The following is a 15,080-nucleotide window of genomic DNA, read 5'->3' on the forward strand; positions in this document are numbered from 1 at the left end:
TGCATTTGCCAACAATGAGGAGACATGTACCTACCTCCCAAGGTTGCTGAGTATTCAGTCCAGCTATATCAATAAAATCTTTGTGCTACTGTCACTAAGGAGCACACGGTGCAGCCTGTTTTTCAGTGACCTGGGGTTGTGCAGGGCTCCAGCATACCACCTCCCTACATTGGATCTGGAGTCCTGTGACTTCAGATTCTGTCACATCTAGAAAATTTCTCTTGTAGTACTTATAGGGCTCCTTCCTCTAGGCATTTTTAGTGGCATTTGTGGCACTGCAACAGACAGTGATAATGAGGATATTAGTGTCCTCTTCTATATCCTTGACACATTTTTACCATACTTAGCCCCTGTGACAATTCTGTAAAGCAATTAGAGCTATTGCATATTAAGAAGATGAGTAAGGAGCAGTCAAAGAAAAGACATGTCCAAGTTCAGACAACTGAGGAGTGATAAAATGAGGACCCAGGTATTCTGACTATACCTTCTGTAACCTTAATGGCTGACTCTTTCTAGATGTTTGGACCTCTATTCTCCCTCCAAATGCTCGCCATATCTAGGCTGAGAAGTCAGTTCCCAGATCACTTACCCACTGGCTCTGTTCCCTACCCCATCTCTAAGGTAGAAGGAGGAAAAACATGAAGTCTTGGGTTAGAGATTCTAAAATAGAGCCTCACTGGAGTTGGGAAGGGCCCTTAGGAGGGATTTGGGGGTGGTTCTGGCATCAGCACTTGGTCTGCTTTATTAGTACCTTCTTGCACTGAGGGTGGGGAGCAGGCTGCTGGGTGTCATTGGGGAAGAAGAGAAATTTTAATGTGCTGTCTTGACAACCGGTTGCACTATTTAGAAAGTGTGGGTGGGTAGGGGCAGGCAGAAGACTGGGTGGATTAACACTCATGAGGTCTCTCCAGCTCATATAGCCCATGCTTGTATTGGGATTGTGGGTGGGAGAGTTGTCCAGAACATCTAGCCTTCCCACCCTCACCAAGTTTACCCATATCTCTTTGGGGGCTGCAAGCTTCCTTCCTTAGGCTGGACTAGTTGCCAGCTCCCCTGCTTTGGATTTTATCCCCTGTTATCTTGTCTCCAAAACAAGCTTCAGGGGTGCCTCAAAGGGCAGTTTGTCTTCATCTCTGCTTTCCTGAGCAGGATGGGCCAGACAACATCTCTGGCCAAATACATCGAGAGACCTCAGCTTTTGTTGTGTTTTCAGACCTTGGTGCCTAGCATATGGCCTGGTACTAAGTCGTCATGTACCATTACTTGAATACATCCACAGTTCACAGGGAATTGTCTTGGAGGGGAAATCCAAGATTGGCTGAAATGGGAACCCATCAGCCAAAAGGGTTCTGGTATATAGGCAGGTGTCTTGCTCTATATGTACTCCAGTAGAAGAGCCCTGACCTCTCACAATCTCAGGTTTATGCTTATATAGTAGTCATTCCTTGCTTTAGACAGGGTTGTTGAAACCACCAAATGGAATGTGAGGCGATCTAGCACTTTTCCCACGGATGGGAACTACTTCAGGCTAAGGGTTCATACTGGGTGTGGGGGAGCACAGGTTGGGGCCAGTGAGATCAGTGGAAGGCCAGTGCTTCTCCTTGTTTTGAGCACCCCCAAATACCCAGGCAATACCTTCCACCACACATACAAGGTAAATAGGCCTTTATCTCATTTGATCTTTGCAAAAACATCATGTTGGTTCTGTGACACAGAGGCACAGAGAAATTACGCAAGCCAGGAAGTACCATCCGTGCAGTCCTTGGCCGGAAGCACAGTAGCTCTTCAGTAACTACTACTGTCTGTTACTCATTGTTGTAAACAGTTAAATTCGGTGTCATACGTGTTGCCATTAAGGAGCAAACCCAGGACAGAAAGCTGTATCTTCAGGTTGTTAGCCTCACTCTTCCCACCTTATCCTACACTGCTGTTCCTGTAGGCCTTCCACAGCGGGTAGGTCACTATTTGGAGTTCTCTTGCCTATGGTTCTGTTCTACAGTGGCCCAAGCACTCATATTGGCAGTTGACTCCCTGGCTGGCTGGCTGCTGGGCTGGAGGAAGGAGTTGTGTCTGCTTGCTTCTTGAAGAGGTCACTTCTTTCAGGCCCATTTCCTTTCTGTCAGAGACATTTTTTTTTTCTGGAGCCCAGGGTGGGGCCAGGCTACTTTAAGGCATTTCCTGCCCAGGAGTTTATATTTGGCTTCAGCAAAAGGAAAGGGAAATAGGCAAGCAGAGTAGGATGAAGGGGTGGTGGCACAGGGTCAAAATAAGCGAACACCGAGGCTTTGCTGTCCAAGAGAGGGAAGTAGGAGAGTACTCCTGAATGTCTCAGGTGATTGCCCATACTTAAGCTGAGTGGAAAAGCTAATAACTCCCCTGGGGTAGAATGCCTCCACCCTTAGGCAGACTTCATTTTCTATTCTCTTACCTGGATGTTCCTGATTCTTTGCTTCGGGCCCTGGGGCATGGCATTCTCCCAAGCAGTGCTGCCTAAAGTATGGCAGCTGTGCGCTTCAGGTAGATGCTCAATTCTGTTTCATTACAGAAGCTAGAGCCAGAAGCGAGGACACTGTTAAGTTGGGAAGCAGATCTTCCGGTCTGGGCGTTGCCAGAACATTCAGTATCCCTTATCACACTACTTTGGAAGCTCTCAGAGAAATAGAACCCAGTGAAATGGAGCTACCAGTCAAATGGGAACGATGGCTTCACATGTTGACCAGTGTTGATAGCTGGGGAGGCTTCACGGGTTGGAAGGCTTGCTCTAGCCTGAAGGTTGAGTTGGCCAATTTCTGCCCTAGGTTTTGGGCAATGAAGCTGAATAGATTGCAGAACAGGCAGGAGAGTGACCAGGTTATGGTTGGAGTCTTTGGGAGGAGAAGCTAGTAGGGTAGCCCATTGCCAGGAGAGACTGGAAACTAGAAACATAGAGGGCTGAAGTACTTTTGGTATGAGAATCTAGAACATAGTTGTGTATGGGAAACCTGTAGAAGCTGATGGCTAGATCAGTGTGGAGGAGGAAACAAGGTGTTAGATGACTTTTGAGGCAAAAACATCAGCAGAGCTCTTCCCTCCCATTCTCTACTGGGGTACCTAAGACTGAATGCATCTTTGTCCACAATCCAGGATAGCTCCTCTGCTGAACCACCCATTGCCATTTACAGCACTGACTAGAGGCTGGGGAACAGTAACTAGAAGATGAGAAATAGGTTCAAAGAGAGGTAGTGGCTTCCCAGAGATTATACACAAATTGGTAGGGGAGCTAAAACTGTAAGGTGGTTTGCCTGACCTTCAGCCCAAAGGTTTGGGCCCAAACTGCAGTGGAGAGCTGTTACTGCTGCTCTAGCATCTGCCTTAGACTAGTTTGGTTGGCATCTCTTGCCTCTAGGCTGGAGACTGGAATGGGTGGAATAGCACATAGCTTATTAAAACAAATATCTTTCCTTGTCAGTGGTGACCTTGAGAGAGCACCTGGGACTAAGTTGGGGGACAGGAGCCCCTGGGGGCAAGAAAGCTAATAGAGCAACAGAGCAGGTGGCTGCTTTGACCTTCACTGTCACAGGGAAACCCCGGGTTGGATAGGAATGTCAGCTGTCAGCTTTGGCCCCACTCTGTCCATTGCTAGCCTAGGAGACCACAGGCCAAGCTGCCCCTGGTCCCAGATTCTCAAACAGCCCCAGTGAGCCAGGATTTACTTAACCTCACAGCTCATGTGAGTCTACTCCCAGGACTCAAATCACTCCATAGTAGTATGTGTGTGTTTGGGGAGGTCTTGTATAATTTATAGAACTTGTATAATATATAGAACTCCACACCAGAGCTGCCATCTCTTTGGCTGACCCATAAAGTCAAGGGATCACCATTGACAGAAGTATCTATTTACTTCACTACCAGAATATCTCCCAAATTGGTATGGCTGCCTGAAGTATCTTGGCAAGACTGAAATGGACACTTTAGACAGCCTCTTTCCCTCACATCTAGTTGGGTGATCAAAAATGACTCTAGACATTGTCAAATGCAAAGGGGATTGTCCCTGAATGGGATCTTTTCCTTCCTGTGAGCAGGCACAGACATGGAATGTCAGAGGTGAGGCACATTAGAGGGTGTACACATGCACAGTAGCTAGCCAAAACCTTCAGTGGCTTGAGTGCTTGCTACCACCCGCCTTCATACAGCCCTCCTAAGCTGTTTGCTTTGTAGGCCCTTCATTTGTGACAGGAAGACTCCAAAAGTATTGCTCACATGGGCCGAGGAGTTTGGCATCCAGCTACAGTTCCAGCAGAGACTGGGGCTGGCATCTGAACAGGTGCAGCAGGGCCCCCAGTTCTGCCCTACGACCTAGCAAGCAGAAGGCCAGCCAGTGTCTAGTACTGCCAAAGTAGGCCGGCTGAAATACAGCGGCCCTTGCCGTGGTGCCCCTCCAGCAAGGTTTGGAATGTGGGATGGGAGCTATTTTCGTCTTGTCTCCCTTCCTCCCTGCTCCTCCTTCCCCTGCCAGAACTGAGTTAGAGTGGCAATTCCAGCTAAGAGCAGCAATAGCAGAAAGTAGCTATGAATGTGTTGGGCATTCCAGTAGGCAGGGAATTACCTTCCCTCTTCCATCTTATGGTCAAAAAGGGAAGTTCCAGTGGCCCCAGAATACCTGATAGTTCACTGAAGGTCCCTTTCTCTATTGCAAAGAGGTAGGAAAACCAGCTAGTCACCTCTCATAGCATCTCTTGGCTACGCCTCTAGGAGTCACATTCCTGTACTAGGCTCAAAGGCTGGGTGGGTGAAGTCTGTCCATAAAGAGGAGATGGAAGGAGCAATTAGGGCCGGTGCCAAGGATGGTAGCTTCTGAGCTACAAAGTCCCCTCCCAAGGCATTCTGTCTTGAAAAGGCTCCTCTCCAGGGGAGAGGAGTGAAAACAGGAAATGGACCTTGGATCAGCTAAGAGAAAGGGACTGAGAAATTTTTAGGCAGGCTTAGCATCTCCTAGCTGCAGTACAAGGTCTGTAGTGACATGTAGCTCCACTGCCTCCCTCCCTCTCCTAGTCCAACACAGGACTTCACAGAGCCTACCCTGGGGACTTACATTGTCCCATGAACAGTGGTATCCCAGCACCCTTGGGATACCAGCTTTTCCTCCTGTTCCCACTAAAAGTGTTAGAGGCCAGCATTAATACCAGACCCTGGTTGTGAGGCATCTGACCTATGACAGGGTCAAGGGGGGGGGAGATGCCTTTCCAAACAGGAAGCTAGTAAGTAAGGTAGAGGAGACCGCCGTGTCTGCAGAAAGATAGAAACAGTTTGAACAGCTAATGGTTTGATTATGTGGCCTTCACAAACACCCACAGATGCCTCCCCATCTCCCCACCATTGATACTCATATTAGTGTTGGTCATACTCTCTTACCTGTACCCTCAAGGCCTGGAGCAAACTGCAGTCAGTGGTTCAAACAGGCCTGATTCTGGCCACTGGAGAGCAATCTTCGTAGGGCTTATGTGTGTGGCTATTTCACTGGCCAAGACTGGTAGGACAGTAACTCGTTTTCTTTCCTGCACTTTAGAACCACCCATAGAACTCACAGAAGTAAAGAAACAAATACAATCCAACTTTATCCCAAGAGGTTCTAATTTAATTAGTTGGGGCACTGACATTTTTTTCTTTGATCTCCCCAGGAGCTAATGGGCATGTAGAGTAGAAGGTGGGGGAGAAACGAGATGGCATACCCAAAAGCAGTAACTAATAAGAGATGTTTTCATGTCAAGCCATGTGACATCTGTTTGTTGTCTGCATTAGGCCCATTGTCAGGTGGCCAGGCCTGAGATGAACTTTTTTGGTTGAGAAAGAGAAGGATGAACCTGCAGCCTGGGCAGCTGTTTCATAGGCCACTGAGTATCTAGACAGAAGGACTTTAACTTAAGGCAGATAAGTATGTGAGGAGGGGTACCCATCCCTGGACTGAGGTTCTTGCTGTTGCCTGAGTGAGTCCTTACTTGCCTCCTACAACATAGTTGCCTGGGGTCTTATCTATTCCTCCTAACTCTTTTCCCATCTCCCTGTAACTAACACAGCATCCTCATGTGCCTTAAAGTCTTAGGAGGTTACAAAGTTCAGATGATCTTAACCAAACTATCCCTCGGTAGTGATAAGTTTTATTTGTCACATTTAAAGCCTGCAAAGGAAGACTGTGGGTGTGTGGCTCACTTGTAGAGTGCTTGCCTAGCCTGGACAAATGAGGCCCTGGATTCTATCACCAGCACAGAAACAAACAGGAAGAGGATGGGAGGAAGGAGGGGAGGAGGAGGGACCACCAAAGGTTTGATCACACCCATGTGGTATCCAAGGAAGTTGGTAGGAGACTCTTTTTTTCCCCTTTTATTGAAAATAGAATCTTTTCTCATAATATATCCTGATTATAGTTTTCCCTCTCTCAACTCCTCCCAGTTCCTTCCCCTCCTCTCTCCTGGATTCTCTCCCTTTCTGCCTCTCATTAGAAAAGAACAGGCTTCTAGGGGATAACAACCAAGCATGACAAAATAACATATAATAAGCTGAAGCAAAAGCTATCATATTGAAGTTGAACACTGCAACCCCGCTAGAGGAAAAGGCTCAGAGACCCTCTCGTTTTCGCAGTCGGGGGTCCCAGAAAAATACAAAGCTAATAGCTATAATATACATGCAGAGCACCTGGTGCAGAGCTGCGGAGGCCCTGTGCTTGCTGCTGCAGTCTCTGTGAGCTCATATGTGCCTTGCTTATTGATCCAGAGGGCCATGTTCTAGCAAGAGTCCTTAATCCCCCTGGTGTAATGTGGCAACCACAGTTTAGAGAAGGAAGCAAGGTGCCCAAGATGATTTAAGCAGTAAGCAGAGAAACTGGCTTGATTAGAATTTTGTCCTCGATTTAGTTGTTACCATTAGGCATTATCATCTAACAGATATTGGCGCTTTTTTCCCCCAAGTGTGTGAAATTTTCCTTGTTCATAGAATGTCAGCTATGGGACTCCTGCTTTTCACCTTGGTCCCTCCTCTGCTTAAAAATGCTCTGTGCTAAGAAGATCCATGGCATGTGACTTGTACACATGGAGATGCATATATTGTCATTGGTTTCTAGAGTCTTCTGCTATACTGCTCTGTAGCATTCCCCCCCCCCCCTTCTTTTTCTGACACCCTCTACAGGATAATTGTGGGTAGACCTGTGAGGCTCGATTCCTGTCTGGAGCTTCCTATTACCCTGTGCCCCGACTCATAAGCTTGCTTCAGTTAGGCACCTCCACAGGGAGGGAGTCTGAGCTTTAATACAGATGGAATCTAGTTTGTGCCAGCTGAACATTGTTACTGACCTGTCCTGGCTTTGGCCAGAGCAGCAGCTGCAGAATACAACAGTTGAAACTGCTGGCACTCGTGCTTTGGAATCTGCACATCTGGACACAGAGGTTAGGGCCAGGGGCTACAGACATTCCTGCCTCACTCGCCTCAGCCTGCCCAGTGTCACTCTTCCTGTTGGGCACACAAGCCAGTTCTCAGTCTGGACTGTGCTGGTTCCAGCCTCAGGTGAGTTGACTTTAATGTAGGTGGGGGTGCAGGTCACTTGTGACCTAGCCTAGCAGGCTGGGACATGCTAGATGGATGGAGCAAAGTACTTTAGTTCACCCCTTAATCACCAAGACATATGTCCCTGACTGCTCCATCTGAGAGAGAGCCTCAGGGCCTCCAGGCCTTCCTGAGATGGTGTATTGTCAGAAGTCAGTGTCCCTGACATCCTGCTGGGTAATAACCCATTACATTCTCTGGATTCCTGCTATGGAGGGCTGCCGAGGAATTCGGTCCTGAGACCTACCCCAAACTTCACTCCTTTCCTTTGTCTAGCAGCCCTCCGAAGCTGTTTAACCTCACTTCACTGGGCCAATTCTGAGACTGCCGGGACTCATTCCTCAGTCACAGAAGCTCATGTCGGCCAGGCCACTTTCTCCAGTTCTCCCTTTTATTCGGGACTTTGCAAACCAGATCTGGGAGGGAACACAGTTATTGGCTGTGTTTGGCACAGTGTGCCAATGGTTTCTCTCTCCCCTAGTGTTTCATTTAATGCTCCTTTTAGTGGAGGCAATAGAGAGATTTACAACTTTCCCATTGTCAGAGTTGGTGACTGGAAACATTTTTCAGAACTTAGAATTGGTTCTTTGCTTGTCTGGAATCTGACGGCTGGTAATGTAATGTCAAGGAAAAGAACACCGAACACTGAATCAAATGACCAGGGCTGTAGCTTCACCTGAGATACTTAATTCTGAGTCACACTGGATACTTACTGTTTTTATTTTCTGTGTGCTTATGTACTATCACTTGAAATAATATTAATACAGGGCTGGCAAGAAGCGTGGGCACGTGTGTGCACGTAGATAGATAGATGGATAGATGGATAGATAGACAGATGATGGATGGATGGATAGGTAGATAGATGGATGGATAGATAGATAGATATGTTCCTGGCATGCAGAGGATTATTGACCATACCAGACTTGTTACCTTTAGAGATCACTGTCCTTTGTTCACACTTTTCTGCAAAGTCTGACCAGGTCCATTCTTCAGGTTTTTCTTGTCCTCGTGACAGGAAAGCAAAGCTGATTGCCATGCAGAGTGCTCAGACCCTTCTGTAGGGACTATGGTGGAAACAGAGGACAAGGAAGTAGTTGTGGTAGCCAGCTTAGTTGTCCTAGAAGGTAAACCATATGCTTCAGATGCTATCTTACTTGGTGTGTAATAGTCCCTTCCTCTTTCCCCTTCCTTTGGCCCCGAACCACTGGCCTGGGAATGTGACTCTTTTACCAGACCTGCATTGCCCCCTGTCAGACAAGTTGGGGTACTACTACCTGGACTCTGACCCTGATAAGCCTCACAGCCGAACTGCTCTTAGGAAATTGCACTACACGGACATACACAGAAATGTGGGTACACACATGGACCAAGAAACTTGCATGCATAACACAGGTGCACTAGCCTGTACTGATACTTGTGCCTCAGAACCCTGGGAAGATTTGGTTGCAGCTTTATGTAGAGCCAGATGCCAGTGTGGATGCTGAGTTGGTGCATGTACTAGGAGAAATGCAGATGCTTACCCCTGCCCTACCTGTTTGCCCCAAAGCCTGCCAGTACACCAAAGCTTGCCAGACATTCTCTTTTCCTCCCCACAATTCTCACCAGTGTGTAATCCTTGGAGGGGTTTATTACTATTCTTGATAGCGCCCCCCCCCTTTCTTCCTTGTCTACTTGCATTTCTGAATGAGTGTTTTAAGAGTTCTTTTTGTCATCAATCCTGGCTGTCAGGGTCTCCTCCTTGTGAGTGAACACTAAGAAGATAGAGCTCTTCCTGCTTTGGAAAAAAATACCCAGCACTTTCCTTAGACTTCCTTTGTCAGCAGGGCCTCCACACACACTTAAAAAATGGAGGGAATGTTGAGGGCACACACACTATAAAAAAATGGAGGGAATGTTGAGGGCACACACACTCTAAAAAAAATGGAGGGAATGTTGAGGGCACACACACTATAAAAAAAATGGAGGGAATGTTGAGGGCAAGACTCCATGGTCAGAGAAGTTCATCTGGGGCCAGCAGCTTTCCCCTGATAAGCCCACAATGCCACAGTTTATTGTTGCAGGATGCCACCCTGCCCCGGCAATACCTTGGGAGTGTCTGCATGGGAAACAAGAAGCTGTTGCTGCATAGTCCCAGATCTCTGCTACTAGTGTTCATCCTCTCTGGAGGCCAGGAGGGCCTCTTCTGTAGGTCCTGTCTGGCTGTACAGGGTATCCATTTCTGTGTCAGGTACTCCCAGAACAGAAGAGGAAGGCAAACTCGGCTATTAACCTCCAAGATCCCCACGGGCCAGCACTGTGGCAGCCTATGGTTTAGCACTGGAGTGTTCCACAGATAGGATGAGCCCGTAAGGAGAGGTAGGACTGTTCTGGGCAGCCCCAGAGGAAGGAGGACTAGACGTAAATAAGTAGGTGAGGAGGGAAAGAACAGGGGAATCTGCTGACACAAGGGCTGGCAGCCCAGAGATGAGCCAGACTAAACTGGGACTCCAGTCTTAGCACTATCACTTTGTCAGCTGTGAGACCTTAGACAAGTTTCCTGTCCCTTCCTTCCCTCTTCTTGGTGTCTCAAGCCCATGCCGGCCTTGAACTCACAATCCTTCTACCTCTACCTCCTAAATTCTGGCATTATACTCATGTCTTGTGCCTGACTTGAGTCATTCCTTTCAGCGTTTGTTTCTGTGGCTGTTACAATGAGAGCAGTAGAGCCTTCTTTACAGGTGATACTGTGTTAAATGACATTTGCCTTTCAGCAGGCTGGATGATGACACTGACAAAGGAAGTAGTATTGTGGGACATTTCATAGGAACCAGAGGGCCTGGGAGAGTGACAATCCAGAAGCTGATGGTGGTGTTGTGTTCTGGACTAGGTCATGGGTTGGGAGAATGGGAGGGATTAGGGACAGGCCAGGGAATGAGGTTCAGTAAAGCGGTGGTTGACACAGGAAATAGAGCTAAGGGAACAGAAGGTGCCTCGTTGGCCAGTCGCATTGTGCCTTCCTTGCGATTGCTGAATCATCAGAACTAGGTATGCTTGCCTACTGGGTATGAGGTGGTATTCACCCTATTTTTCAGACAGGGTTTCTTTGTGTAAAAGCTCTGGCTGTCCTGAAACTTGTTTCGTAGATCAGGCTGGTCTTGAACTCACAGACATTCACCTGTCACCTGCCACCTGCCTCTGCCTCTCAAGTACTGGAATTAACTCTGCCTGTTTCTTTTCTTCTGTTCTGGTTTAGAAGCGGAGGCCAAAAAAGCATGTGAATGGCTTCGGGCAACAGGATTCCCTCAGTATGCTCAGCTGTTTGAAGGTAAAGCCTCTTGATTGCTCTCCCTATCCTCTTCAAAAACTTGCTTTGTCCTGCAGCTTTTCATCTGCACAATGGGTAGAATAAACCCTCACTGCTGTGTGTCCTGGTCTTGAACAGCTTTGTGCGGGGACTTCACTCCTGAAGCTCAGAACTCTTACAGCGTTGCTCTCATCCGCTTCCATCTCTCTTGCCAGCCGGGTTTTAAAGGCCCCCATCTTGCTCATTGTGAGTCTCCTGATGACAATGTGAAGGAGGAATTGTGCATCCTAGTGGCTTGGCTGGGGACCCCACTTTGCCCACAGTGATGGCCTCATTTCTCTTTGCCTTCATTTCTCTTCGTTTTCCTGGGTTTTGTCTTTCACGTACCCCTGCTGCACCCTGGTTGCACCCTTACTTTATCCTGTCAAACTCAACCATGACCTCCATGGCCACTTCCCAGCCCTCGCCTTACTCTTAATCTCTCAATAGTATCCAGTACTGGTAGCCTTTCCTTTTGTCTTCCGAAGTACTTGCATCTGCCTCTTCATCTTTGGCTGCTGCCCTCTGTCCATTTGCTGATTCTGCTTCCTCTAACTGGCATCAAAATATTAGGCTATCCCATAGCTCAGTCCAGACCCTTTGCTTTCTCCATGTTGCTTTGCTATGAGATGCTCATTCATCTTTCCTGTGATAGCTCTTGAATGGGTCTGTCCAGACCTCATTTCAGAGCTTCTGGTTCATCTAATTAGCCCCCAACTCAGTGTCTCTATTCTGAGATCCAACAGGTACCTCAGATTTGCCAAGCCTAAAACAACGCCTAAAGGCACTCTGTTGCTCAGGTCCCATATGGCCAGGACTTATCCTGAATTCTCCTTTTCCCCATGGCTAAACATCCTGCAAGTATTTAATTCTTCCTGAATGAATATATTTCTTAACACCTCCACTGCCATGCCTGCTGTGATCCACCACTTCTCACCCACACTAATGCACCAGCATCCTTCTTGACCTCCATGCTTCCATTTCACTACCCCTGTCCTGTCCACCATCACATGTATGTTCCTGTGCTTTGATAAGTGGAATAAGTGCAACTATTGCACACTAGCTGATCACTCCTCCTTTATTCACTACACCCTTGACTTCTTCCTACTCCCTGCCCAGGTCTCTCCCTCATCAGAACCTTGGTATTTGTGTTAATTCTGGCTGAAACTCATTCTAGTTTCTCTGCTCAGCCAGCTTTTTCTCGGCCTTCAGGACTTCTCTCTCTCTCAGAAATCTCCCCAGAAGAGCCTGGGCTGACTCCATCTCATCAATTAGCCACACCTGCACCAGCCTCTATTTGCCCTGTCACCCTGGATCAGGTTTTACATGGCTTTTGTATCATCTAGGTTTTGTGTATTGTTGACTGCTTGTTACCTGTGTGACTGTAAACTCCCTGAAGGTAGGGACTCCAGTTTTGTGTTGTGCACCACTACCTTGCACAGTACCTGGCATGAACTGTTAACAGTATCAGTTGAATGAGTAAATATGTGAATGGATTTATCTTTCTCCCCTTTCTCCACATGCCTTCTTTTTTCCTCTTCTTTCCCTGAATCCTGGAGAGGTGGCTCACACTGCTTTGGATAGACATCTTATGGCTATATGAAGTTCTCTCTGCCCTTGCTCTCTCTCTACACCCCGTAATTTGCCTTGGGCTTGCAGGAGGTTGCCTGTTGGAAAGCCCAGAAATAGAATGAAAGAGAAGAACCCAAGTTGGCTCTTGGCAGCCATTGAAAGTCTCAGGCCTATTGTGTAGATCTGGACCTGCTTTACTTGGTTCTTCACTTTAGCTCAGACCTCCCAGACATTCTCAAGCTTTTCCTCCTGTTACCAACTCTGATGTCCCTAGGTTCCCTTGGGCTTATTAGCTTTCTTTCCCTGTGACACAGTACCCGAATGTGGCAGTCTGAATGTAATTGTCTTCCATAAGCTCAAAGGGAGTGGCACTATTAGGAGGTATGGCTTTGTTGGAGTAGGTGTGACCTTGTTGGAGGAAGTGTGTCACTGTGGAGGTGGGCTTTAAAGTCTCATACATGCTCAAGCCCTGCCCAGTATTTCAGTTCACTTCCTATTTCCTGCAAGATGTAGAACTCTCAGCTCCTTCTCCAGTACCATGTCTGTCTGCACACTGCTATGTCCCACCATGATGATAATGGACTAAATCTCTGAAACTAAGCCATTACCCAATTAAATGTTTTCCTTTATAAGAGTTGCCATGGTCATAGTGTCTCTTCACAGCAACAGAAAACCTAACACAGATGTTACAAGCAGTTTCCCAACAGCCTGGTCCCAGAGTCTCATCAGCCCAAAATTAACAGAGACTCTATTAGTTATAAAGCTGTTGGTGAATGGCTAGAACTTCTTCTTAGTTGACTAGCTTTGTCTTAAATATTAACCCGTTTCTATCTATCTTGAGTGTTTCCACGTGGTCTTATCTTACGGACATCTTCTCTCATGTCCTACATCTTGACTCCTCTCTACTACATCTCCCAGAATCCTCCTTGTCTCCTAGTCCCACCTATCTTTCCTATTGGCCAACAGGGCTTTGGTCATTACCCAATAAAGAGAAACATATTTATAGAATGACAGCTCCCATTACAGAGATAAGCAACTTAAAAGGAGGGACAATTTATTTGTCCTTGTGGTTTCCATCCATGGTGGCTTGGTCCTGTTACTTTGGGCTGTGGCCAGGTAGAACATCATGGTTGAAATGCAGAGTGGAGGAAAGCTTCACCCCTCATGGTGGGATAAGAAGGAAGGTTTAAGAGGGATAGAGTGAAGTTCTGAAACCCATAAAATGACTCAACTCCTTCCACTGGGCCCCACCTCCTAAAGGTCTATCTGGAGACTTAAGCTTTCCACCCATGCCTTAGATTCTAAGGCATGGTTCTCAAGTTCTAAGTGCTTGTCAACCTTCCTAATGCTGCAACCCTGCAATATAGTTCCTCATGCTGTGGTGACCCCTAACCATAAAATTATTTTGTTGCTAGTTCATACCAGTAACAAACTGTTATGAGTCTTAATGTAAACAGCTAATATGTGACCCCTGTGGGTCTAAGGTCTAAGAATTAGAGAGACCTTAATAGCCAAATCCTACCACCTCTATTTTATTCCTAGATTTTCTCTCTACTGCGGCCCTTGCCTTCTTGCTTCTTTCTTCCTTTCCTCCCATCCCTACAGTTCAAGGGTAGCTGGGGCCATTTCTGAGCCTCTACCAGACTCATTTTTGCTTTTTTCCACCACGCAGAAGGTGTGTTCCCGCTGGATATTGGCTCTGTGAAGAAGGACTACAGTTTTCTGGACCAGGACTCTCTGGGGGCCCTGTGCAGGTAGGGGGCTGAGGGCCAGGCCTAGGAAGCCTTGAGCCAATTTTGTGCTTTGTGGAAATGACAACCCCCTTGTACCTTGTATTAGAGGCGAGCATAATTTATAAATGAGGCTCATTTTCTGCATTTACATTGCTCATTGTTGTTACTGTGTCCTGTGCCTGTAACACTTTCCTCTACCCCCATCACTGTAGCTAGAAGACCCACATCTACTCTTGATACAAATCCCTCAAAGCATGCCTTGGTTTCAGCCTCTTTCTACTTAAACTGATTCTGATGTTTCCTAAGGCTAAAACATGATTTCTTCTTGAATCTATTAAAGTCACCTTTCAGGTTAGCCCCTCCTCACCTACAAAGTAGTCCTCTCTACAGACACCAGAATCAGTTTTTTTTAAAATCCCCAGGTGGGTACTCTCCTCTGTTCAAAATCTGACACTGCCTATATGTAAAAATACAAAACCTTTTCAGGCTGACATATTTGCCATCCTTCTTTTGACCTCCCTTGGCTTTGATCACACTCTTCCCCAGTAGTTTCTTTGTTGACTGACTGTGCCCTTCTTTACCTTGTCACAGGCTCCTGGAGAAGTATGGAATAGCTGTCCCTGCTTCTCTTGCCCTCAGAATGCCCCCTCTGCTTTGCAGGAAGCCTTACTGCATCTCTTCCTGATAGTTCCTGATCTCATCCTCAGCGTGTCTGCAGTGCCTTCTGTATGCTCTTTCCTTGAACCTATCACATTTGTAGTGCTTTATTTCTATATCTATCAGCACCTGGAGGACAGAGGGTTTAATCTTCCCAGCATGGTCCTTAAGATATTATGGACACTAAACTTGGAGGAGTTTGACCCCTTGACCATGGGAAATAG

The 15,080-nt window shown here is 47.0% G+C and overlaps 1 protein-coding gene across 2 annotated transcripts in view; it reads left to right on the forward strand.

The window, feature by feature from the left end:
• Positions 1–15,080, forward strand: part of Stard8 (StAR related lipid transfer domain containing 8) — a 70,845-nt gene that overhangs the window by 45,698 nt on the left and 10,067 nt on the right. For both annotated transcript variants that reach the window (XM_051178496.1, XM_051178497.1), the window contains 2 exons: positions 10,805–10,876; positions 14,139–14,220. In XM_051178496.1, coding sequence (XP_051034453.1) covers positions 10,805–10,876; positions 14,139–14,220 — 154 coding nt within the window. The remainder of the gene's footprint in view (positions 1–10,804; positions 10,877–14,138; positions 14,221–15,080) is intronic.

This window comes from Phodopus roborovskii, unplaced genomic scaffold (assembly GCF_943737965.1).
Source record: "Phodopus roborovskii unplaced genomic scaffold, PHOROB, whole genome shotgun sequence".
Classification (NCBI taxonomy): Eukaryota; Metazoa; Chordata; class Mammalia; order Rodentia; family Cricetidae; genus Phodopus; species Phodopus roborovskii.